Here is a 27030-nt window from a genome sequence, read left to right as displayed (position 1 = left end):
TTCTCTCTCAAAGAATATAACTTTTTTAATAAGCAATTTGGAAGAAGTGTTGCCCACGTTTCTATTCCAGCCTACAGAATGTTTCCTTTTATGTTCACTAACTGAAATGTCTCATCTCAGTATTATCAAGCACTGGCAATGACAGTGAAAGTCCCAGCATCTTATGAGTGTCCCACATGGAAAAAAAACCATATTATAAAAATACTCTTAGGAAATCAATATTATTCTTGTATTGCCTTTGAAGGGAAAGCCCATGGGAGCTCAGAGGGCAGTCCCAAACACAAGTGAGTCAGGTCTTCCCTCACACAGGCTGGAAGGAGAGAAAGGCAGGGGGAAGCTGCTCTATTTTTAGCTGCCTGAGACATGCAGACCTCATGGTGGTGGGGAGCTGATAATTACATAAGAAGTCATACCAAGCTTTGCTATTTAGGTCTCTCTGGCCTCTTCCTTATCTCAAGTGCCGTACTCGCAGTTCCCGCTGCGAGTATCCGTAACCAAAATACAACGTGTTTTCCTGGAATCCGTGCCATGAAGTAATGGGCTATTTTACAGCAGCTCTTTTCCACAGCCTGCTCTTTCTGGCTAATGATTACAGCTAGGCTCTGCTGCCGTGGCTATATTGATATCACAGCATCTGCTCTAGCCCCACCAGAAAGCTGTGAGGTGACTAAAAGAGAGTCATTTACCTTTACTGGGGAGGAGGATCTGTGTTTGGACAGACTTCCAAACACTGTGGTCATTCCCTCCACCCTGCTGCTGCCACCCCTATTGAGGAGAAGTGTTTTACACAGAAAACCTTCCAGTCACTAACTTCAGCTCCTGTAGCTGGATGCATCCTGGGTGCTTTCATGCTGCTGGGGCCCAAAATGCACCCACCCATGTGTCAGGGGCTGTCTGCAAAGGCAGGCAGGGAGGGACTAGAGTTTAGTCACTTCTTTTCCACATCAAGGGTCTTTCAGGTATTTCTTCAATTCCTTGTGATTAATTTAGGGATTTTCGTGTCATGCCTGAATACCTATGTCCCACCGGGCCCCTCTCTATGTCTCCATGCCTGCTCCATGGAGGTTTTTCCCAGTAAAAATGTTTTTTTCCCAGTTCCACCAGCAGTCAAAGAGGCAGGCAGTGGAAGCAAGGAGATTGGTTTATAGGTAATGGGCAGGGGAAGCTGTAAAGCCCTTTAGTGGCAATGTATCAGGAAAAGCCACGTATGCTAGTGCAATTTGAAGAAGTGATGGTTTTTACAAATATAACCTTTTATTCTCCTGCTGCTCCAAAGCATTGAGAGGAAACAAGGCCATTAAAAAGGAGGCTGTGGCCTGCAGCTCCTGGAATGTCCTGTGCCACATGCCACAGGGGTGTTCTTGGATTTCAGGTGTGCAGAGGCCATATCCAGCTCCCGGGCACCAGGGTGAGTGGAACCACTTCTCCTCACATTATTAACACAGGGCTAGATTCCAGCTGTCTAAATGCAAACAATTGGTTGAGTTTGGGGAGAAACCAGAAATGCTGGCAGCAAAGGTTTCTGTCGTATTACACATGAACAGTGCTAGAATTCAAAAAAAAAAAAAAAAAAAAAAAAAGGGATGAAAGGTCTCTCTATTTTTATATAGCAGAGTGAAAGTATTGGGTATCTGTGGCAATATTTAGTCCGAAGGAAAGTGTAATTGAATCCAAGTGACATAATGAGAAAGTGTCTGGCAAAGCCTTGTCCAGGGAAAAGTAGCAGGGATCATTGCCATCTAAAATTTAATTTTCTAGATGAATACGCAATGGAACGGAAAGCTCTGCTATGGCTAGAAGCTATTGTATAGTAGGAGTACACTGTTTTGTGGGCAAAGACAGAGGTGTTGGCATTTTAAAGCAGGAAATGTGTGGACCAAGAAGTGAGAGACAACATTTTAGTGTTGTGGCTGAAAGATTTGCTCAGAACAGAGCAGCAAGCAGGAACACAGTAGGGAAAAAGCAAGTGCAGGTTGACAGGAGGCAGGATGAAAACTCCCTAAAACCGGCACAGCAGGGTAACTTGGAAAATAACACACAGTTTCTTTCAGTCTTTCAGACACCCCTTCTTCTCAGCTGTGCTACCATGGCAGGTGTCTCAAGTTAACATCAGGCACCACCTGAGTGCTTTCGCTTCCCCTTATAAATTGGGACTGTGAGGGGGCTCCTGCAAAGACATAGTTCTGGGAATGTTTTTCTTCCCTCTTTAAGATCCTGAAAGACATAAACAGTGGAGTGCTTCAGTGTGAACAAAATAAAATGGGTGAAGCAAGAAATCCTTCAAATACACTGGAAAGAAGCATTCAAAAGAACAGGTGAATTTGAGGGGGCAGAAGATGTGATTGCAGCCATCATCTCTGCAGCAGTCTAAGGATGTGTCTGCAAAAGTGGCCTTTAAATGCTGCACATTATATCTATATGTCTGATGGATGCAAGGGGGAAGGATCTGTTGGAGGCACTGGTTTCTCCCTGGTGCTCTGTCTGGCTGAGCAACCTGCTGTAGCTGATTTTACTGTGAGCTGCTGGTTGCTATAGCCCCACTGGCCCTGGCAGTCCAGGCAGAAAATGTAACTATTAATTGTAGTTACTTGTTTTTCCACTAATTGCTTTCAGTGTCTTTTGTGGGAGAGAATGCAACTTGGCATTGGTTGTGTTCAGAGACACACAGGAGTTTATCAAGAGAAGAGCTATGTGCTAATTGAAGAGCAATTGGGCTTCTAAAACCAGGCATTTTTGAAGTGGTGCTTGTCTCTCTATTTGTAGTTTCACATGCTCTGACCTGCAAGAGAAATGCAAAGTGAGCACAACAAAGGAGAAGTGAAAATCAAATTGCTGATTTGGCACTGGCCTCTTTCAAATGTATCTCATTAAAAAAAAAAAAAAATATATATATATATATATATATATATAGACACGCATATATATATGAAAGCACATTGCCCACAGAGAAGCAATGCTGCCTTTGGGAATGCCAGAACCCCTTTTATTTTCCATTTTTAACTGGTAAACAGTGCTCCAAGACCTGACCTTCCCCTCCCAATCCCATCTGTTACCTAAAGCTGAGAGATGGAAGGACTGGAGGTCAAAGTTTGAGTTCAGCTTCCTGTGAGAAAGCAGAGCTGAGATTCCTTAAACATGTTAAAGCTTTGCTTTAAATGGATTGTCTGTCTCAGTTGTTATGAAATACTTCTAAAGGAAGTATTTACATCTTTAAAGTCATTCTTTCTTGTTTTGCATGCTTCCTCACTGGAGTTAAAAATTAACAGTATCTATGGCTTGGCAGTTCTTCTTTTTTCATTTTTCCTTTTGCTGTTTTTCAGTGTTTTCCTAAACATAGCCAAATTTTGAAAAGCTGCAGTAGAACAAAGCAAACTGATGGAAAAGGATCTCTGAGTGTAGCAGAGTGAAGGGGGTGAGCAGAATGAAAGAGTACAACAGGAAATCCAGGCTTCTCTACTTTAATGGAAAAGAAACCCCAAAGTTGAAAAATCTATTTAGAACAGTTTTCTGCATTTAGGTGTTTTGTGAAAAAATCGAATAAAAGAAAAAAATTAATTTTGTGGCTTATCTGTGTCCAGCTCTGGTCCTGGTCCATGAATTCCTGGTCCCCTCAGAGTTTGACCAAGACCAAATTGAGAGACAGTCTTAAAATGCTGATAGCCTTACATGATTTGAGCAGCTGAACTGAGCTGCTTGGTTACGTTTTTGCAATATTTATATGCAGCATTGAATACTCAATGGCTATTTGCCTAATGGAAAAGAAAATGGAGAACACATGGACGAGATTAAGAGGGGGGAAAATGGACTTCTTTTCCTTTTTTTTTCTACTGGCTTACTTTCACCTACTTTGATGGAATTATTAATGATTTATGTTGCCATGCAACATATATAGCTAGTAGAATGATGCTTTAAGTAGGGCTAAAGTGAAAGAACAATGGGCATTTCAAGTGTATGGCAGTTTTGGGCAGGGAAGTGAGCTAAGGAAAAACAGTAGGGGGAAACAGTCATGAAAATTGTGCCTAAAGTTCATTTTTCTCTACAATAAGCAGTATAGTATCCCATTCTCCTTCCTCTGCTATCTGGGAGAAGAGATCCTGGAGTGTCTCCCTTTAGGAGAAGGGCTTCAGGGCCTCTGGCTGCCAAAGGGGAGCTGTACATTGCAGGGAAAGGAGCTCTGGAGGGAGGCATTTCTTCATTTAAGTGGCAAAAGTAGAAAAGCTACACTGAACCTTTCAGCTTTTGTTTGCTCATCTATGGAAAGACAGAGCTTGACTCATGTGTTGTTAATTGCCGTTGACAGATAAACCAGAAAGAACCAACCTAGCTGAGTTATTTGTATTCTTTTTTCCAGTTCACTTGAACTGGAAATCAGGGAGATGCAATAAATAGAAAGCCATGAGGTTATCATTCACAGAGCCACTTTTCCTAGCAGAACTGGCCTTTAAATCAGCAGGACTGTCAACCCCCTGACACAGCCAGGCTGTAAATACTCAGTCATCGCTTCATTTGGGGTGCAGGGGAGTGGTGAGAAAGGAATGACCAAAAGCTTTCCCCGAAATATGCTGCCCTGAGGATTCATTTGTTGAATAGAGGCTGTGCCAATGCATTACTCTGCCAGCCTTGCACCTCTATTGACTTGTCTCTGCTGATTTATTCTCACTCTCTGCGTTCCCATGTGTGAATGCTGTACCTTTCTCCATTTGGTTTCAGTATCTGTAGACTGAGGCTGAATTTTACAGGATTCTGTGTGCACCAGGGCACGGAAAATGCAACTTTGCCCTCTTCCCTTTTACAGTTAGTCTCAGTGTTCAGTGCTCTTCCCTTATGCTTTAAAAACATGTAAATTTTTTTTTTTATTTTTTGCTTAAAGAAAATAATAAGAAGGTTTTAAAACTTTATCCGCTGTCTGTAACTCTGCAGGAATTAGTCTGGATACTGGCCTTTTGCAATACATGTGACTGGTCCTGATTGTTTGGGTTGGTATCTGAGGATTAAGAGATTTGGGAAAACTCATTCACTCTTTCATTCTTTCATGATCCTCTCAGATGCTTTGGCCGATTTTCTGCCTGCCCAAAATGGGGAAATGGAAACAAAGACGTGGGACTCTTTACACCATGCTCCTCACAGCCAGGAAAACCTTCCACTTGTCACTTGGCCGGAAACAACAGGATTCCTGTATGATGGATTTGCTCCCACTCCATATTTTTCCTAGCTGTGATTTTGGACTTCATATTGCATACACTGATGCTGATCCCTTTATATCAGATGAGAAGTCTGACACCAATTTTTTCTCCCACTGTGCCATTGTACAGATGCTAAATAGGAATAGCTGTGTCAGGAAACACAGTTGTCTATCTGCTGCTAAAAGCATTCACTGTTAAATTCATTAGCGCTGCTTTTTCAAACTGGTAAAAAGAGAAGTTTCTGTTCTCAGGATCATTATACACCCACAGCCAAGAGCCCATTTCTTCTACTGAAGATCAGTATAAACCACTTCTTGCACCTCCAGTGGTTTTCATTAGCAGAGCCCGTGGGAGGAGAGGCCCCCTGGGTGTCCCTCAGAAGAGCCTTCTCTCCTGGGATATGGGAAAACACTAGGTGTCATCAGTGAGGTTTCCTCTCCCGGCAGGAACACATCCATTCGAGAGCCTGCAGCCAAGGCTAGATGGGCTTCAGCTTCCCAGCATCCATCTCCCCAGGATCCTGATGCATTCTTATCGGAAAGCCAGGGAGAGTCTCTGAAATCCCTGTCTCAGACAAGTCTAGGCAAGGCTTCGGGTTGTCCAGTAAAAATCATGTCAGGATTAGGCTTGGCTTTTAGGGCTATTTCTTAAAGCCCACTTTTATGAAGAATGAAAACATTATTAAAATACCAAATGAAATAGTATTTTATTTTTGTCTTTCCGTTATCAGTTAGATCTTACTGAGGACTTTTTTTTCTCTTCACTGCTGCTTTTTCTCTTCCTTTTTGCACAAATATCTCCCCATAGTGCCCCTAAAATAAAATGGGAATCGCTTTCTTGTTCAGAGAGGCCATTTTCTGCTGTTGAGATATGAGCAGCAGTGTACCAGGTGCACAGGGAAACTTTCCCCAAAGAGGGCAGGGAAGTCACTAAAAATTATTTTTAAATTAAACAAAACAGTCCCCCAAACATAATAATTACAAGGAGAACAGAGAAAAATCTAAGAGGCTGAAACTACTCCAACTTTCGAAGAAGTTCAAACTCCTCAGGCAAGAAAAGAAAAATCTGCTTTTGCCTCTGCTATGACTTTGTTGTCCTCTACGGAGTCTTCCAAGCCTTGGAGAAAAAAAGGGTCTTGTTTTGACCAAAAGGAGATAGAATCATTGTCTATAATAATGATAATAAAAAAAGTAGCCATCTCCTTTTCTCTCCCTCCTGGTCATTTTCAGTGCCAAGGCTACAAGGATGGAGGTGGCAGCCAGAAAGAGGCAAACTCCAAAAACAGAGAAACGATTTTATCTACTTTCCACTTCTTTTCCTAGACATATGTGAATTATTAATGCTAAAGAGAAGAGTTTTTTTCCAACACATTTTAGGTAGCTAGAATTTTTATATTCTTTTTTGAGATCTACTCTTGGAGCTGGTAGGAATGAGGGAGTTTCATCTGTTTGTGTTTAGGGAATAAACTTGCCACAGATGCTCCAAATCTTCCATTCAGTTCTTGCAGGTGACAGCTGTAATGGCACCAGAGACTTGCAAATCCTGGCACCCACACAGTCTAACCATAATTTTGGCTCGTAAACCTCTACAACATCACATTTCACAAACGAGTGTGCATTCTGGGCTGAAAGAAAACCCTTCTGCCTCCCTTGCCAGTTTTGGCAATACCTCAGACCCCTGCTATAAAAGAAGTGTGGCTCAAGTGGTAGCAGCTATAAAACTAAGATCTATATTTAAGATAAAATCTAATTTAGCATCTATGAAATTAAAGCAGACTGTTTTCACAGAGTCTAAAAAGTAGATGTATGGCCAAGTCCAGATTCCCTTTGCTGGCTGGTGTGAATCCTGGATTAGACAGAAAGAATACGCTTATCCTTTGGAAAAGAAAAAAAAAGAAGAAGAAATTCAGGAAATTGTGGTGCTTAAGGAGTTAGCTGTAAGCCGAGAAGATGGCAGCATCTGTGGGAGAGAATGCTGCCATAAATAGCAAAGTGTGGCTTAAAGAGTTGGAAATTATGAAATAGCTTTCTATTGCCATTAAGTGGAGAAAGAGTTTTTGAGTCAGTCCCATCAGGAGAACTGTGACATAAAAAAGCAGTAGCTGACATGATCCTGAGTCATGCCCTGCAGTTACCATCAGTTCCTGTGGCTACTTCCTTACCAAAATGATTTCTAAACAGCAGTTTTTTCATTAAATCACAGAATCATCAAGGCTGGAAGAGACCTTTAGATCACCAAGCCCAACCATCCACCCAGCACTGCCACTGTAAGCCCATAAACAGTAAACCAGCACCAGATGGCTCTCAAACACCTCCAGGGATGGTGACTCTACCTCTCCCTGGGCAAGGCAGCCTGTTCCAATGCCTGACCATCCTAACAGTGAGAGAGTTTTTTCTAATACCTCCTAACCTGAGGAAGAGCTAGACTTTTCTACAGAGTCTGCTTCACCTTCCCAGCCAGAATGGCTGTAGGTGGTAACTCTCAGCCACACACACTCCTGAGGGCTGGCTGTGCCTCACAAAGCCAGAGGGAAGGTGGGCACTGTGATCCTCAAAATGACTGCAAATAAACACTGAGTAAACCTAGGAAGAAGGTCAGTGCTTCTGGAGGTTGCATTGGAAAAAATCACACTTCACTCTTCATGCTTTGTCCTCTGTCAGAACTGGTAATTTTTTCAGTTCTTTGTCTGTATCTGTGCCTCAGCTTCCAAAATAGTCCTTAAGTAACAATGGACCTTGCACATCTCTCTTAAACTAAGAGATGCACAAAAACTATTGTGGACCTATAGGATGCATTAGCTCAGCCTTTTCTCGGCTGCATTTTTCTCCTTTAAATTCAGCTGAAATGTTACTTATTCTTAACTGATTTATTTCCATTGTTCTCAACTTTCTATGTACAGGGATGGCAGGGCTGCCTCTCACTTAGCTGCCTCAGCTGGAGAACAACAGACAGTGTGGAGCGAATCCAACAATTTCACCTGCAAGCCCCATGATGCCTTCTCCACACCCACATCTGGCACACAGGTAAGAAGTTTCATTTCTCTGATCCTTATCTGCTTCCCCATTTTCATTCTGTTTCCCTTTCCCTCCATATGTTGTTTCTATCCTTGCAAAACTGTTCGCTTTAGCATCTAAAAACAAAAGAAAAAAGCTCAAAAGCCCTATGGCATGGTCCTTCTTCTTTCTTACCGTTCTTCTAGTAAGCAATCCCTGCGTTTAAAGTGGGAAGTTTTGTTTTCAGTCCTTTGCCATTGTACCTCTGCTCCTGCTGAGATATTCTGGAGTTGTTCCTTTTGGAGTGCCTTTACTTATCTGCAGAGTAAAGAGTTAGCTCGATTTAAAGGTGGTCAAAATCCATTTTTGAGGAATGGGAAAAGGGAGGAATTCTTCAATCCTTTTTATCACCAGATGAGCTTTTTTCCACCTCTGTGGCTAGTGGCAAGATGTTGGGAAGAGAATGTGGTTCTCTGGAGGAGGGTTCATAACCTAATGTCAGCAGAATAACTCCACCCTGTCCCCTGTACATCTTACAGAGAATACCATTCCTTGCTCTCACTCAAAGCCTTGGGGAATTTGTGGATGCACACATACATGGCCAAAACATAGTTTTGAGTGGAAGTGAAAGATGAGCACAAGCAAATAAATAGACACTCAGAGACTGTGAGATGCTTTTTAAAGCACGAAGGGTCTACAGCTATCTTTCCATTCAATCCCCTTCGTCACTGGGGGGGCTATTCTTAGAACAAGGGTACACAAAGTTTTCTGCAACCATTACATAAAGGCTGTGAGTAATTCTTGCTCAGTTCCTTGCTGACCTGTGCCACTTCTCACTAGAGCAGTTTGATTATTACCATGCTGGTTTTGACTGGGTCTCTGAGAGTCTACAGCAGGAGTAAAATGCTGCCCTTCTGATGTGGGATGTTTTGGCATTTGCTGCAGAGTTCTGCCCAAACGAACGTGCAGGCAGCAAATGGACACCCTGACCCCCTGCCTACGTGGGAGCTTAGATCAAGGAGCAGAACTCCCCCCAGTTTGTATATAAATAGAATTGTATGTAAAATCCCAACACCATTAGCTTACACAAATTGTGTATGCCAATCATTCTAAAAATTCTTTCCAAGCAAGCAAATCCTCTATAAATCTAAGAGATAATCGAATACATGTCTTGCAGTCACTTTACACCTTTGGTGATCTCATCAAAACATTCCAGTGCTCTGCCAAAATCCATGACTCTGTCTGTAAATTTTAGCTGTTCCAGGAAGTTTGTGCACCTGATGCAATGTTACTTTTATTAAACCTTCTTCTTGCTTTAGCTCTTTCTTTTAACTTAGCTAGGGTTAAGAGAGGTGTGTGGCCATTGGAATTTAACTGAATGTGAATGTGAAGAATGATCACTACTGGAATGCTACATCCAATATCTTGTCCTTAGCTAGAGAAATGGATACTTTCCAAAGACTTGGGGAAGGGCAAAAGGCCATAAACTAGTCATTTATTCCTGCTATTTCAAAAATTTCAAGGATTAAAGATTGTATTCAATATCACACATTTTTAAGACAAAGTGATAATACAAAATTATTCATACATTTCCTTTATATTTGATTTCTTCTACAGCAAGGCTGTTGCACAGCCTCGTTTGCTGCTTTCCTATTCTGCTCATATCACTCAGTCCTTTGTAAAGAGACTATACACCATCCAGAAGCACCAGTGATGTTGCCTTGTCCCAGCTGCTCTGGAGTTTGCTCCAAGATTTCAGTCTTGCAAGGCTGCCAATATCCACCCTTAATTTATTCCACCCTCTCTCTGGGATAGGAAAACCCCCCCTAAGGTTATTTATCATCAAAAATAAGAAAACAGATTTTTGGCATTAGCACAGCCAATGGGACATCTAATACTTTCTGTTTCAAAATTTACTCTGAGTAACTCTGCAAGAAGCCCTCTTACAATCCCATGCATACTTTAACACTTTTACAGACATTAATTTCTTTTAATTCCCTAGTTTTTGGAGAATTTTACCAACTTAATTTTTTTTAGCCATCCCATTTTCTTGCAGTTTGTTTTATAGCTTACCATGCAGTCCTAGATCTGATGTTTTCCTGAACTTTAGGGAGATAAAATCTATTTCATTTCCGCAGTCTGGCAAAGGAACTCTTGTATTCAGGAGAGCTGTGGAGTGAGTCTGACAGCACCTTTTTTTTTTTTTTTTTTTTTTTTTTTTTTTTTTTTTTTTTTTTGCTAATATGTTTCATTTTGTCCTGGTTTTCATTGACATCTGTATCCACCTCCATTATATTAAAAGCTTCCTCACCGCCCTGCATATTTCAGGGCTTGAAGTAACTATATACGGCTCACTCTTTTCCCCACACATTTTCTCTAAAGTCAGACCTTACTAACAGGATCTCAAGCGACTGACTACAATCCCTGGGTGCCAGAGATGTCCCCAGTTTTGGCAGTCACATTTTGGTGTGCCCACCTTGCTGAATTCAGCCCCCCTAGCTGGCACTTGTGATGAGAGCTGTCCCTGGCAGCACAGGGACCTGCCCCAGCCCCTGGGCTTGTTGTGTGCCTACCCAGGGATCAGTTCATTCCTGACTTCCTAAGAAATCAACTAGGAAGGTCAGACAGAGCACTATGCAGATGAACTGCTCAAATTCTTGCAAAAGGATGAGTGAAACAGGGTGGAGGAAGTTACGGAAAACTCTGGCTAGACAGAACCCCAAAAAAGGAAAAACATAAGCCCACGCCCTCTGTCTGGTGATCCTGATGACTGAGCAACAGTGGAAACACGTTTATTTGCCAAAAAGCTTCCCTAGTGCTTAAAAGGAGCTGTGTACACTCATCCCTGTCTTTGTGGTTCTCTTAAGCACTTGCATCTCCAGTGCAAGGAATGAAAGGCTGGTCAAAATTCGTCACTGGAATGAAATGTGAATTTCCTGCCATCACTCATCCTCTCCCTCTTCCTTTCTCTTCGAATAGATAAGGAGGTGGCTCTCTCCAGAAGGGCTTGTTTGCTTTGTGAGGCATTTCAATCGAGTGCCCGAGGCTGTAAGGTTAATGCTGCAGGACCGGGTGTATTGTTTCTCAAGTCAAGTTCTGATTTGTGCAAGAAGGAAAAAAGTCATTTCTCATGCTGTTTTCCCTTCTTGTAAACAGAGATGGTTAGAAGTAATTTTTTGCAAAGGTTTTGGTGAGACATGGAAAATGTACTCTGTTTGCAGTCAGCCCTTCTCATATTTTTTTCTTCTAACCAGCTATTTTGAAATAAGTCTGATTATCCTATTCCTAGCACATATTTTGGATTATGGCATTGTAAAATGTTTCGTGGTGTGTATGTACTGCATACACGATGTATTATTTTCTTAAATCTATCATCAATTACTTTTTTTCCTTTGGCACTTCCTGTCAGATAAACAGAGATAACTGAATTTGGATGTGAATTTTATGGGTGGAGAGGGAAGGAAAAGAGGAGGTGGAGGGGGAAGCAGCAGCAAATTGTTTTGCAAAGAATCTCTGGGCTGGAGCCATACTTTTGTTTGAAAACATAGATATATACCCAGTGAGTGCTAATGGTAAGAATAGCATAATGGCAACAATCTATGAGGAGGCCCGAGTTACAGGTCATGTAGCTATTAATGAAAAGCACCTATGGCTCCCAAGGGTCACTTGCCACATGTTGGATTCATGTCTCAGTCCCAAAGGTTTGTGGGATGAGGGAAACCAGCCCATAGAGGCTAATCTGGTCATTCTTGTATGTGCCTCTGTCTCTGCAGAAATTTGTCATAATCCCCTGACTAGTCCAGTGGGAAACAAACTGAGCTTAGGTGAGCATTGCTGCTCAGAGGCCTGGGGGCAGTTTGGGCTGGGGGAAGGAACAGGGTCCATGCTTAGGATGTGGTTGTGCCCCATGGAGGGAGTTTTTTGAGATTTCCCCCTGCTGGGCTAGGAGTGGTAGAAACCTTGCCCACAAAAGAGAGGTGGAAATATTTTTATAGCTACTTGTATTTGCATTTCCCTGGATTATTCAGATACTGCAAGGGTGAATGCAGTAATACTTGCAAGTTACTCAGCTACCACGGTGTTGCAAGCTATATGAGGTAATAGAGAAATATTTCATTCATTTCCAGGGACCAGCTCACTGGCCCTTTTCCAGCAGTACTGTAAACTTGTAAAACTGATGGATCAGTTTCCCAAGAGTCTTTATTACCAAGACTTCTGACTTCTCAGCAACTGGAACAGCCTTGTAAACTATTCAGAACATGCAAGATGCTTAAAACAAGCTTGCAATTAGCGTTCCCCAGGGTCTTGTGCTGGACTTCTTTTCCCAAAGACTCTTTTCTGTCATATTTAGCACACAGAATTGGATGAGGCTCTCTTGGGGCTTATCTCTGTCAACAGGAAAAGGGCACTTCTAAATGAAATTAAGTACTACTGCTCCCTTCCTCAAAGGCAAAACTCACTGCAATGACTAAGTTATGTCTCCAACCAGTTTAAAAAATTCCAAACATTGGGATGACCTGGATCTGCTTCCTAAGGGGCTTAGCACAAATATGTGTATAACTGAATTTCAAACATAGTTCTGCATGTGAATTAAACTCCACAAAATGCCATTACTTTGGCTTTTGCCATGTAAAATATGAACTCATGTCTCTCTCAGCTGTCCTACTTTGATATCCTTGTCCCTCTGTGTCATTAAGGCAACTACTTCCTGAGGGAAGCCATCTTCTGTTTGCTGGCACCTGGAGCACAGACCAGGTGCATCATCATTACACATGGGATACTGGATTCATTTTCATTTTGCTAAAGGTTGTCTTTAGAGAGATTCTGTTTTTGAAAGTTTATACAATCTGTAGACAACTAAGGATGATAAATATGATATATATATTATATAGAATATTGTGTAAATACATATGTGAGATAGATGAGACAAGGCTATTCTGGTAACGCTATTTTTCCCCACTATAAAGGAAAAAATAAAAAAATTGCCCATGCATACTTTTGGATGATGAAAGCCACGAGCTGTGCCCTTCCCCTTCAGTTTCAGGCAAATAAAAAAAACAGGAGCAGAAGAACCACTTTGTTCCCCAGCCCTGCCCCTAGGTGTATAAATAGCAGGCCAGGCGGTCCTATGCCCCAATGGCTGCTGGAGTTCCACTCATTCCAGGCATCTTTGGACACCCTCTTATCAAAACAGAAAGGCTGACTTCACTCCCGCTCTCCCCTGATTGATTTCATGTTGGGAACAGGTAACACGACAGCTTCCATTGTCCTTGAATTAGCCACCTACTTCCAGAGGTCAAACAAACAGGCTGAAGGTCCCGAAACTCACTTCAGCTAATTGCTGCCAAAATTCCTTCTCGGCAAAGTAAGCAGGGGCTGGAGCAGTCCCTGGTGACAAATGCTCTCCAGAGAGAGGGACACAAACCATCCCGAGCAGGCTAACGAGGGGTATCGAGCTACAGGGCTGGGGAGGAGGCGAAATGCGAGACAAAGCCCAGTGCCAATTTTAAACTCAGGAGCCAGAGCCACAGAAAGTTCCTACTTGATTTTAATAGGCTTTGAAGTTTTGGTCAAGCTGAGGTGGAGCTGAGCAGTGGCATTAGGACATGGCTGTCAGATCGAATCCTGGAGCTCTGGAGGCTCAGTTTTACACTGGGCACCAGCATGGCCCTTTAGTTGCTGAAAGCTTTCTGGCATCAACATTTCCTACCCGCTTTCTGCTTTTGTATTTTTAGAAACAATGTGAGTTTAGACGCAATAGGTGGTGGCTGGAACTTTTCACTCTTCTCCCTCTCATTTTCACTGTTTTCTCTTCAAGCTGTTTTCAAGCTGTTTCTTTAACTAGTCTCTAATATATTTTTCTGCCACTTAGCACAGACTCTGCAGGTACTGCTGTGCAACCTGTGTCATGCATTTCAACAGGTACACCGTGCCTAAAAGGATTGATGTCATTGTTCTGCCACTCCCATGTATTCTTTAGAGTGAAAGCTTCGAGAGGATTGTTTCACTGTGCTTTGGAGAGTGGTTCTTGTGCAAAGAGAGGGAAAGTGCAGACGTGTGCCCAGCTAATAGCTTGCAGGCACTTCATGTTCCTCCAAAGTACTGTCAGCTCCTCTTTAACCCTGGATTGATTGATGTGACTCCATGTCCCACCTGCAGGGGCACAGACGCTGTGGACAGGCAGCTCCTAGAGCCAGTTGCATCAGGTCCTGCTTCACTTGCTGTTTATATATAGCCTGACCTCTACAGGAAGCGGCTGGTACGTTTTTCCATATGTGGGTATAGTAAATAAGCTCAGAGACCAACTGACCTATCCATAGGTTTGATTTATCCAGGTTAGGTGACCACCTTGCTCATAGGAAGCATGGATGAGAAATACTTCAACAACAGTTTTTTCTTTCTTTTCCACTTTCCTTAAATTGTCTAAGAGAGTATTTTACCCTTGCTTTAACAGCCTTAAACTCTAAAATACTGTTTCTCCATCTTTCTTTTGTTCTCTATCCTGTTTTGAAACAAACAGGGATCTTAGCAACCTGATTTAGTTGAAGATGTCCCTGTTCATTGCAGGAGGGCTGGACTAGATGACCTTTTAAGATCCCTTCCAACCAAAACTAGTCTGTGACTCTGTGACACCGCTAAGTGCTCTGCTTCTGCTGCCTTGCAAACATCAGCACAATGATGTCCTGCGTCTAAGACATCGTGAAATGTAATTTAATACTGGCTCTCTCTGTTTCCATCTCTGCTCAGCCCTCTTAGCAGTCTTTGACTCCTGTGGCTCTGGTCTGAACATCTCTCCAGACAGAGCTCACAGCACTTCTGTGCTTTCCTCCCAGTACGGCTTCTTCCTGTTGCCAAGGGCAGCCTGTGTCAGAGTAACCTCACAGCTGTCCTGTCACCGAGGTTATAAACAAAGTCAATGTGTCAGATTTCATTCATCTGGGCTTCAGGACAGCATCTGATGTTCTGCTTCAATCCTTACACTGCCAAAGCCCTTCATTTTCCTGCCAGGTGAGCAGGAAGGCTGCAGCAGGGAAGACAGCAACAAGAAGTATGATGCAGAAAGGTAGTTACAGTTTGTTTACATATTTGTATATAATTATATAAATATATGGTTATAAATTAAAAGGTCTTGAAAGCTTTCCTGCTTAACATTCTCACAGTAAACTGGGCACAAAGACTGCAAGTTTGCTAATGACATCTGTGGATGACAGAAGTTGGGAGGCCCTATCAGGAGGGAGGAAGATCTGAAAAATCTTATGGGAAGAACAATGTAATGGAATTGAATTCAGAAGCATGGATAAGAAAAGCTCATATATGGCTATAATTTATCAGTAAACTGAAAATAGGAGAAAAATAGGAAAAAAATAATCAACCGGGCAATTCTCCAACACCTTCGGAGCACCATTTTGAATTTCTTTGAAGAGGGAAATGTCATTCTGGGACAAGTCAGTCAAGATGTTTCCAGTGGAAACACTAAATCCATGGCAGAAGATGACATCAGTAAGGTGTCCTTAGGACACTACGTATGATTTGGATGTCTCATGCCCATGGAAAATACAAATCCAAACAGGTGTAAGGAAAGGCTACTGAGATCACCAGGAGTGCCACGGTCTTTCCTTACAAATGGAGGCCGAGGCAACCTCGGCTTGTTCAGCCCAGGAAAAATGAAGGTTGACAGGGGATATGGTTTCCCTCTAAAAATACCCAGGAGTCAAACAGCAGTGAGGGAGAACTATTTAAACCCATATGTGACTAAACTTAGTCTGGAAATAAGATGCAGGTTGCTGGCCATTAAAACAAACAGAGGCAAGAACAGCCTTCCGATGGGAACAGCTGGGACCAGAAAAGCACAAGCACTTCTGAGATGTAAATTTATTTGGGAAGAAATGCTGTAGCATTTCAGGAGGAAAAGGGTCAGGCTTGATGGCTCCTGGATCCACTCAAGGAGGGCACAACTGTTTCTGACAGTGAGAAATGCTTCTATGTACCTGTGGTCCCTTTTGTCCCTCCTGCTCGTCTTGATTTATGCACAGAATTTTGACCAAAAATATCAGCACAATGCAGGTTTCAGTCTTCTGGGAGTGACACCCAGATCTTTGTGGCAGCCAACCTTGCAAAGTCAACAAGGAACTGATGTTTTCACAAATAAATCATCGCAAAACAATTCACACATAAATATGACACTGGTGTGTACAAATTTGGTCCAAATTCTTAAGATGTATAAATACAAGCTTCTCTGGTGGCTGTTTTGGTTTTTTTTTTTCTGCTGTTCTCCTCTGTCAGTAAAGTTTACCTGTATTTTATTTACTGTGGGAATAGCTATTAGTTGATATAATATTATGTGGGCAGCAGTTAAAATAAGGTCTCCTTAACATGTTCTCTGATCTTACTGCTCTCATGCCTGTTTTGTATTTCTCTGGGGGAAAAAAACCCCAAACAACTCTAGAGGTGCTTACAGAGGCCTAGAGAGGTTTCTCTGTATGCACAGATTTTTGTATGGCTTTACCTAAGCAGTTATAAAATCCAGGGCAACTAAGTCAATCCAACAGGAAAGATAAGTTGATTTTTTCCCCCTTAGTTTTCTTCCAAACACTTGCAAATGTATTGGTAGACCTGCTGATACAGCGGGGTGTCACTGCTTTGGCCTATGTTCATTTTTGTACCAGTTCAGTTGTGTGAGCTGGCTGAAGGGCTTGGACTTGAGGATGATGTGGGGGAGCCCCAAAGCTGGGCATCTGCTGGGTGCCCAGGCTGAGCAGCAGAACAGACCCTGTAGGAAGCCTGTGCTTTTGTCAGTGAGTGGTGCTGCTAGGAATAAAGCAGGGGAGCAGCCTGCTGTCTGCTGTGCCCCCCATCCAAACCCCTGTGCCAGGCTGCTCCCGCCCTGCCAGGCCCTTCCTGCTGCAGCTTGCCCCCGCTGCCTCCCTCACAAGGCAATCTGTCACACACAAAACTACAGGCAAAGCTGCACCTCCTCTCCCGTGGCATTAATTAATATAAATAACTGCAAGGATCACTCTGAGAGTTTGGCTGTTTACCTGCCAAACCGTGCTTAATCGGCACTCGTGGTGGATCTCAAACATAGCTCAAAAACATCACTCAGCAAGCCCTCCCTGCACAGCTGATGGACTGTAATTAAACCACACCAAGCCACAGGTTTCTGCATTAACCATTCCTTGCCATTAAGGGAAAGGAAATCAGGCAAGGCAGCTTGCTTCAAGAGGTAAGAACAGGGGTAATTGAAGGCATTAGTCCCATAACTCTGTCAAAAATGGTAAATATGAACTCTGATTTTTTCCCCTCCTTTTTTCTTCCCACGAATTGCTCTATTTGAAGAAGCAGAAACGGCTGTGTCAGCCTGGGGTAGAGTAATCCAGTAGTTAGTTGTTAGCCGTGGTAAAGGAATTTGGAAGAACTGGTTTCAATTCTTTGACAGTTGATTCCTTGCATGTATAAATGTTTATTGCCTCTGGTGACCATCTGTAAAACGAGGCTAATGCCTCACAGCAGGGCTGTGAGGGTGAGGCTGTTCAGGCTGTGACGTTCTGAGAAGCTTCAGATTGATTTCAGTCCCTAAAGTGGGCCATGTTTAATGTGATAAGAAGATAACCTTAAGCTTCTGAAAAGGTTAATTGTGTTTCCCGGAATGAAGAGGTTTAGTTGCTATTTCATTGGTTTGGACGCACAAAGTAGAAATGTTTAACCTGTGGCATGGGCTGTGGCATCCACATAGGTGGTCCTTCTTTTACCTGAGGAGGAGGGAACAAAACTTGGAACTAGGACTGACCAGGCTCCAATCTGTCTGCTCAGTCACTACAAAGGAGTCCAGTAATAAAATACATTTCCTCTGTTTATGCAATTTACCAAGACTTTAGAGACACTGTAAATAAGAAAGTGTTTTATTAGTAAATATTAATTTCTCTTTGCAAAGAAAAGCACTAATAAATAAAAACTAAAGAAGGCTTGATTAGTTAAAATAAAAAAAGAAATCAGGGTATAAAAAATACTAATAAATCCATTTATAACATTAAGAGCTTCAATGGCTAGAGTGGGAACAACAACACTGTTAACTTTTCAATCTGATGAAAACGGCGGGTTTAAAAGCTGTCGTGATCACCGAGATGGGGAGCAAACTGCTGTCAGAGAGACACAGCTCCAGCAGAAGTAACACAAGAAAATATGCTCCTTAGAAAATGGGCTGATGATGGGCTGACCATCTTCACCACCATGGAAGTGGCGAAGATGGTCAGCACAGCTGCGGGGAGAACAGGGCTCTAAGAGGTGAGAAAAAAAAGGTGACAAGTAAGAGAAAACTTGACCGTGAGGGTTTTTTTGGCTGACAGAACTGTCCCAAGTTGGATTGGCTGGATGCTGAACCTCCTGCCAGCCACTCTGCCCAACCACATGGCTCCTCCCACGCAAAGAAGTCATTGGACTAACTGGACTTATTGTGGTAGACAGGATGCATGAGAGAGGATGCAATTCAGCACAGGCTATCTTTCCAAAACAGGACAGGAAAAGAAAAACAGAACAAAACAAACAACAAAACACCAAACAAACAGAAAAATAAAAGTTTTTCTGTGATACCAGTTCTAGGTGGTTTGGGCTTCGCTGTGACCAACGTGTAACAGCTTGCCCTGTCAAAAGCTGACAGCAGCCCCTGCTTCTCAGAAACACATAGAAATTATCTAATTTATTGTATTTTTTGGCCACAGAGCTATCTTGGAACTGGAAATAAGCTCTTCTGCTCTAGATGATATTCACATTAACCTCATTAGAGAGAGGATTACTTTGTGCTGAACAGCAGTTATACGCTGAATGTAAATATTTACACTAGCTTTACCTTTGGAAGGAAAGCAAAAGTGAAAGTAGCCGTGCAGTAAAAGCACAGCTTGTAGTTCAGTGTTTTAGCACACAGAAAGGTAATGTTACATTAAGTGGTGTTTAATTAAAAATAATTCGACTGTGCATTGTTAATCTGTTCATAATTTATGAGCTACTTTTCCCATTTACAAATGCCTTTCTCTCCTTCACCACCGCAGGTGATATTCTCTGTCAGTTTTGCAGTGCCCATTACCAGGCACCTAAGGCACTTCATTAGCATTTAAAGGAGACTTGAGTGCCTGAGTAATTCTGACACAGGCTGTATCTTCCTAGCTGACTACTGCATTTAATTAATTTCCAGACTCTTTCCTTCCTTGTTCTGAGAGGAAAATGCAAGCTCTGTCTAAAATCCGGTGGTGGTAGGAAGAACAGGCAGGCCACAGTTCTAGCTGCTGCTGAGGTTTCTTGCTCGGCTTACTATCTCTAATTTTGCTATTCATCTTAACGAAAAGCTTTGTCTCAAAGAGGAGAATATTTGAAAAGCGACCAAGAATGGAGCGATCTCGAGCTAATGAGTTGCCTCTGTTTCTGTGCCCTGTGTCTGGAGGCAAAGGAAAACAGATTCATTTATTACAAACTGATCACGCCACGGAAAAGTGATGACGGACCTAAGGATGAGACTGCCAGCTCTGAGCTGGGAGTGGCACTGGCCTTGCTGCCATGGGTGGGTGTGGAGCAGATTGCAGGGAGGCTTGCCGGGGCTGAAACCTGCTGCAACACCAAGCAGCAGAAGTCCCTCTGCACGTCCTTCTTCGGTAGTGATGAATTAATGTAATACTGTCCTGAGATGCTGCATGTGCAAGCTGCTTCTCCAACAGGAAAAGCTGAGGGCTTTGGGAGAACTGAAGTGGAAAAGGATGTTTTTCACTAACGTGGCAAAGTGTAAAATCAAGCAGGACCACAGGCTGTGTGCCATGGTGAGCTGAGAGCAGACTGCTACCCGAGCAGGCAGCACAGGGACATGCTGACACTGGAGATACAATGTGAGTCACACCGGGGCATGGGATCCTGGAGCTTCTTCTACTCTAATAAATAAAACAGCTTGAGAGTGACCTAGAGCCCTTGTGACACAATGAAAAATCCCTCTGTTGGGTAACTTTTACCTCCATGAATTAAAATCATGTGAGAGTCTGTTTGCGTAACAGGGATTTTTAGTTTTGCCCGATTGGAGAGACTTAATAGGAAAAGAGCAGACTAAGGAAGGAAGATTTCTGAAACAGTGGTTTGGCTACAGTAGTGGGAGGTTTAGATGCTTTCCTTTTGAGATGCTGTTTGAGGTGCACTTGTCCTAGTTAAAGACACACAGCTCAGTGGGACACTGTTAAAATAAATCCCCTTGTTAAGGTTCACTGAGCCAGGGCTCAGAGGATGGGACAGGCCCCGGGTTCATGCACACCCAGGCAGTTGGGGCACAGGTCTTCTAACCCAGCATCAGCTCCAGCCTAAGGGCTCCTGTTTGGGGCAGCCTGTGGGGGCAATGGGCACAGCAGGGCCAAAATCAGGCTCAAGCGACAGTAAAAGCAAGGGACAGTGCTCTGGGGTCAGAGGGGTGAGGCAGGACTGAGTGTTGTGTTGGACAGTGATAAATAACAATTTAAAGCTTTCTTCAGCACTCCTTCTCCACAGTAAATGCATGTCTGAGGAGGGTACTGAAATTCTTTGAATCGAACTGATAGTGGTACAGTCAACTAGATGCACAATTCTTTCACAGCCATTTTTACTTGCAATGACTTCTTGTCGTGTGAAGTTTGGCAGGAGCCTCAAGGCTCACCAAGGTGAGGTGCAGCTGACTGTGACTCCAAATCATCTTCACCCCATTCCTGCCTCTCCCAAGGTAGTGGCCGTGGCTGGCGCGGGCAGGCCCAGCACTGCTGTCCCAGCCAGCCTGCCCCGCTCCACGGATTCCCAGCTGCATTCCCAGCTGGACAGTCCTCGTGTTAAAGAATTAGTCCTATAACAATCCGGTCGAGCATCACCTTAGAACCTGGTTCATTTAATGGACCCACTCCTACAGCGAGGCTGTGCCAGAGACCTTGATTTCTGGCGGATCCTGTCCAATTTCGGAGCTGATCTTATGCATGGCTACTCTATACCTGTTTGTTCTTGCGCCAGCCTTCTGTCAGCTCCAACAGCTCTTCTGCCTCGCCGCGGTTCCCCCACTTTGATGTCCTCAGGGGGCGAGTACATCCCTGTCATTCCTCACATTAAATCAGCCAAACTCCCTCTTTCCACAGGCTCTCCTGCTCCGCTTCAGGCTGAGCTGCTTCCCCCCCTCCCCGCCCGGCTCCGCAGCGCTTCCCTAAGGACGGGCACACGGGGAGCGGCCCCTTGCGCCTCGCAGGTGCGCCCGCAGCTGCGTGTGCGTAAACTACAGCGGGGCGAAAGGAAGCGCTCCCCTGTTCAAAACCAACCAAAACAACCCAAACCACACGGCTAACCGCGGCACCGCGCGGGCTTCCCGGCCCCTGCCCCACTCCGCAGCCCCGTCCCGCTGCGGCCGGGCCGGGCAGGGCTGGGCCGGGCCGGGCCAGGGGAGGAGCGGCGGCAGACGGAAGTGAAAACAAGAGCGGGGGGACGGCGGTGCCGCCTCGCAGACGCGCTGCGCTGTCCTCGCCTCTCCGCGCTGTGCCGCACCGCCGGGTGAGTGCCGGGGCGGCAGAAAGCGAATGGAAAATAACCAGGGGGGGAAATCAGGCAAAAAGTCAGTCGGCTGGGCGCCGTTTGTAAAGTCCTCGGTGCTTATTTTCGTTTCATTTAACTTCTGAAAGCAGGGCGCGCAGCTTGCCATGGTGGCGGAGCGCCCGGCCGGGGTGCCGGGGTGCGGCGGGGGCGCGGCCCGGCCCCAGGGCAGCGCCTCAGGGAGCCCGGGGAGCGGGACACCTGCGGGGCTCCTCGCCCTCAGCCGGGCGCTGCTGTGCCCGAAGGGCTGCTCGGGCACAGGGCGCCGGTGTGCCCCGCTGCCCGGTGTGTCCCGCTGCCCCGTGTGCCCCGCTCCCCCGGCTTTGGGGCTCCCGCGGGGCTGCACGCCGCCTGCCTCTGGAGCGGCTGGGGCTGTGCGAGCGCCTGGAGCCGAGACTGAGCGCTCCTGGAGGGAGTTCTGGTTCCCAGCCTGTGCTGCCCGTGGGGCTCCTCGTCCCGGGGAGGTGAGCAGAGCGGGCTGCTGGGTGTTCGGGGGTTTGTGCCGTCCCTCCGGCACGGCCGCCCCAGGGCAAGAGGGCCCCGCTGGTGCTGCGGGACCGGCGGCTCCGAGCCCGGGCCGGCGTTCGGCCGGGCATTTGAAATTCCCCCTGCCAGACGCGCCGAGCGTTTGATCATTTACAGGAAAGTTGCACAGTTTCACCCTTAGCTGGTTTGTTTGCACAGTGCTCCGCAAGTGAAGCGAAGTTGGTGGTTCGCGGTGTTTCCCTTTAGCTGTTGCCCCGGCACATTTTAAGTGATTTGTTTAATGAAACTTGGAGCGGATCTTCTTTCTTTGCCGTTCCTTCCTGGTGTATCTGTTGGGTTAGAGATGCAGATATACCAGAATTAAGGGGGTGAGAAAGGAAAGATGAGTGATGCTGAGTGTGATGCACGGTATTTCAGAGCGCAGTTTCTTCCCTCCTATTTCTAGTTGCTACAAATGAAAAAGAGTGGTATCAATTCCTAACAGAATTAACTTTTTTCCTGGGTCTGTAACTGTAACTAGTTGATGCTCAGTTAAAAAGAAAAAAAGCTACACAGGTGCTTTAGTTTTAATTGCCAGGTAGAGCGTGCTCACCTGTGTGAAACAACTGCACTGTATGCTGATCAGTCGATGTGTCTTGCTTTTTTGTAGTCTCATAATTTACAGTGACCTGTCACTGCAGTGGGTTTCATGTAGCGGGAGTGAGCCGAACGTGTATTTTTATGCAGAAAGAAATCTGTAACTAATTCAGTTCCTCTTCTAAAAGGAGTTCTGTGCGCCGGGCAATTAAACAGCTTAGTTCTCGCTTTAGTGTTGAGCAAGCCTCCTAAGAATCCTAGCTCGAACTTGGCGGGTACTTTTCTTCCTCTTTAGCCTCAGGAGAGCTCAATCTTGTGTGCTTCCCCTTCTGTTCACTGGTCCTTGTCGAGGTTTTTAAAGGTGGGTTGAATCAGCGCCGGGGGTCAGAGCTGCCCCTTTGCTGGATGCCAGCAGGCAGTGGTGGCTTGGGAATGGCCCGGTTACCCTGGCACCTCTGCTACAAGCTCCAAATTCCGCTTCCTATACAATATATATATATATATATATATATATATTGTACTGTCTAATGTCAGTAGCTGTCCTCTGGTTACCTGAGTAACCAGAGTAACTTTTGTCAGTGTGAATAAAAAAAAGTCTGAGTGGATCTGTGCTGCTTTGGGAGGTGAACCCAAAAACGCGCGTTGTGGATGATCTCTTGGGGGGTGACATCCTTGCATCCATGGGGGCTGTGCGACAGCCCTGCTCTCATGCTCCTGGTGGGTGGGCTGCATTTGGAAAAATCCACCGCCTCTGAGAAACTAACGTGGCCCCTGCAGTGTAGGAACAGCTAAACACGGGCTTTTCAGAGTTTGGTGGGGTTTGCAGCCGCCTGCTGCTGCCTGGCTGAAGGTCCACCTTAAATGTCCCTATATGAGTATGGAATCTGGCTGTGCCCCGGTGTAGTCTTACACCAGCCTGCCCTGGTGTGCTCCTGCCGGGCTTCAGCTATACAAAAATAGCCGGCATCCACTACCTAAGATGTCATTGTAACATTACTTATCTGAGGTGGAGCTGAAGCCCTTATCTTTGACGCTGAACAGCGCTTAAATATCTCAGTTGCCTTTTAAAGGTAATTTGTTAGCCGCGTTTGTGGAGAGGGAGATGCTTGGGTTTTGCTTCCTCAGCATTGAACCGTGACTGTGGATATTTTGCTTCAGTTCACGGCTTTCATTTTGAGGGTTGGTTTTAATACCTGTCTCATCTGTGACATCGTTCTGCCACTATGAAGCTATGCTATAAAAATAAGAAAGTCACAGGGACTTTATTTCTGTCTGACTAACTGCAAAGTTGTGATGTTTTTGGCGTTGTTGTGTTTAGAAATAAGCTTTGAGCTGATGACAGGGCAGCATATGATACTAATTTTGTTAGAAATGAATGTGCTAGTAGTGCTAATGTCTTCCATACTTCGGTTTAAGGGACGCTATCAATTCATGCTTTTCTTAATATTGACTTTATTTAAGCTGAGCTTTAATGCTGGACGGTTTTACCACCCCTGCCCCACACAGTGTTTTGTTAGTGAAAAGTAGTTGTCAAACGTTTTGGCAGCGGCAGTTCTCAAAGTTTTGTTTCTTCCTAAGCTATGAAGGGAAACAACATATGGGGAATAAAAGCACAAGTCATGACAGACCTGGTGTGGGGTTTTTGGCTGTTTTGGGGGCAGGGGAATACAGCCAAAGAAAGAAGTTTTTCAAAATCGAAGACAGTGCCTTTTGTTTTTGTCATCTTTAAATTAAAACTCTAATCCTCTTCTGCAGGCATCAGTTCTTTGGATTTGGTCGGTGAATACTAAACATCATGAGCAACTACAGCGTGTCTTTGGTCGGGCCGGCTCCCTGGGGTTTCAGGCTTCAAGGGGGCAAGGATTTCAATGTGCCTCTGTCTATCTCTCGAGTAAGTGCATTTGCTTCTTTTGCTGCATGTGGGTATCTGTTATGCTGTGGCCGACCCACAACCTTCAGACAAAGCCATTAATTATAGGCACTGGGGCTCAGCTTGCCCTGTGGCACCGAGGGCTGTTGGGGGTCGGGGAGTGAGGGATAGAGAGGGGAAAATAAATCTTTATTGTGTAAAGGCTCCAAGAAAACTAGCTTAGGAAGGACTTGTTAATTTGAAATGGTTGTTTTATCTGCATTTGTTTATTCAAATAACAAAAGAAATTACCCTCGAATTCCCTTCCCTGTTCCCATCCAGAAAATAGAGATGCAGAGGTTGAAGGCTGACAGGAAACAAGCAATTTACTTTGCTGGGCTGAGCCTGTGCATTTCAAATGGGAAGCAGTGGGGGAAAATCACTCGTGTTACACTTGTTTATTCAGCATCTCTTAGCTGCTTGAGGATCTTGTGGTGTCTGTTATTACAAATCCTACCATTTGTAATAAAAAAGTACTTAAATGACAGTAGTTGTAAATAGCAGTTCATCAATATGTGCCCGAGTGAGCGTGCCAGTTTCTCATGAGTGTTTTATAGAGTATGTGCTCTGAACTGGTATTCAAAGGATTTGAGGAACTAAGTCAAAACAAATATGATCTTTGTACCCAGCACCGTCTAACTAGTTTCCTACTTCAAAACTGTGTTTTCAGGAAGGCTTGTCTTGCAGTGTGGGCTAAATTTCAAAGCCTTTTGCAGATGGCTGAAGCACTTTGCACATAAAATACAGGGACAAACTTTGCAGTATTGAATTTCTAGGATCACTGGAAATCTCTGGGTGAAGGGAATGGCTTTTGATGGCTCAATACCCTGACACCTCTAAATCTGATTTGCCAGGTGGAATCATTTATATACAAATGTCCCCTCCTCTGTCAACAGCTCTCCACTCCCTTCTGCATTTTCGTGGAGTTTAGTGACAAAGTTGAATTATTTTTTACACCTGTTGGGATGGCAGAATTGATACTGCCCTGGGAGATGGAGCGGGTTTCTATTTGGGTTTATGCATCATGGTGATATTTTTAGCTAATCTTAACTAGTGTTTCAAACCCTTCCAGTTCGTTTAGTCTTGGCTTATCTTATCCACTGGTGGATTATGCTGGTGAAATTAAAGTACAGTTTGGCTCTGAAAAATTCTTTTCATATGGTTTAAATAGACTGGAGAGCTGTAGAAATGCCTGGGTACTGATTAGGACAGTTAATATCTGAGACATAAGGAGTTGAAAGGCAGTTTATTCTTGGATTGCAGGGACTTTAAAGCTGAACTGTAATTCAGTTTCTTGTTCAGTAGCTGGTTACTTTTACACAATTGAGAAATATGAAGTGGGGATGTGGATGGAACTCTACTGATTTGGTGGTAGAAGAGCTTTCATGACAAGGGTTTACAAAGGCATAGGAGCTTGCCTGCACAGGGTCCTGTGTGTGATACTGACGAGCAGTTAAGCACTATAGGCAGTCAGCCATGTGAAACAACCAGCTTTGAGAAAGGGTAATTCATTTTTGTACAGGCCTCTGTTATCCTGGAGATCTAGAGTGCAGTTCTGCCTGCCTGTAAGCAGGCTTCCCATCTAAAAGAGGAAACATATGTTGGAATTAGCCTAGACTACGACTTTATTGCAGGAATCAAATTCGCTGTCGCACAGAGTAGCCTGGAGGAATTGGCCTCAAGAGCTACCTATAAAAGCCTCAGTTATGGGATCCCCTAATGACAAATGTCAGTGCCCACAAGAGCAGAACATAGTGAAAGACAGGGTCTGGTGTGGTTTTGGAGCTTTAATTTTGCATGGGTGGGGAAGCACAATCTCCACCTCAGCACCGCTCCTGCGCTATGTCTTTCTACTTGCAGTTAAAAGTATGCAAGTATTAGACTGCCTGGTGCCTTTTTTTTTATTCTCCTCCCCTCCTTTGGATCAAAAAAAAAAAAAAAAGGCTTAGTTCTGGTATGCCAATCCAGCTTTGGCCCGATGGTTTTTACTGGAAGAATTCAACACCCATGTTCCTGGTATGCTAGGACGCTGTGTACAATTCACCCCCCCAAACCGTTCTTTTCCTGATGCAGCATAAATTCCTTCCTGTATCTGAAGGCTGCTAATTAAATTATTTCAGCAAAACAGTAATGAGACAGCATAATTATGTTCCTTGGCAAGGAGGACTCTTTGGTATTTTATTTGTCCTCTAGATGCTGAAGATGAATGCTGGGCTGCTGAGGGCTAATTTCCTACTTTAGATTAAACTCCTTGAAATTAGATTTAACTAAAGTGTAGTTTATGAAACGCAGAGAATGCACTGGTTTCTAAAGATGTTTA

General features: G+C 44.2%; 1 protein-coding gene across 3 annotated transcripts in view; it reads left to right on the top strand.

The window, feature by feature from the left end:
* Nucleotides 1-21615: 21615 nt before the first annotated feature.
* PDLIM5 (PDZ and LIM domain 5) overlaps nucleotides 21616-27030 on the top strand; it is a 125814-nt gene continuing 120399 nt past the window's right edge. For all 3 annotated transcript variants that reach the window (XM_058024403.1, XM_058024402.1, XM_058024404.1), the window contains exons 1-2: nucleotides 21616-21700; nucleotides 24557-24692. In XM_058024403.1, the coding sequence (XP_057880386.1) occupies nucleotides 24597-24692 (96 nt within the window). In that variant the 5' untranslated portion in view covers nucleotides 21616-21700; nucleotides 24557-24596. The remainder of the gene's footprint in view (nucleotides 21701-24556; nucleotides 24693-27030) is intronic.

Source organism: Melospiza georgiana, chromosome 5, assembly GCF_028018845.1.
Source record: "Melospiza georgiana isolate bMelGeo1 chromosome 5, bMelGeo1.pri, whole genome shotgun sequence".
In the NCBI taxonomy this organism is placed as follows: domain Eukaryota; kingdom Metazoa; phylum Chordata; class Aves; order Passeriformes; family Passerellidae; genus Melospiza; species Melospiza georgiana.
The sequence above is the reverse complement of the archived record's forward strand: the minus strand, read 5'-3'. Positions and strand labels throughout refer to the sequence as shown.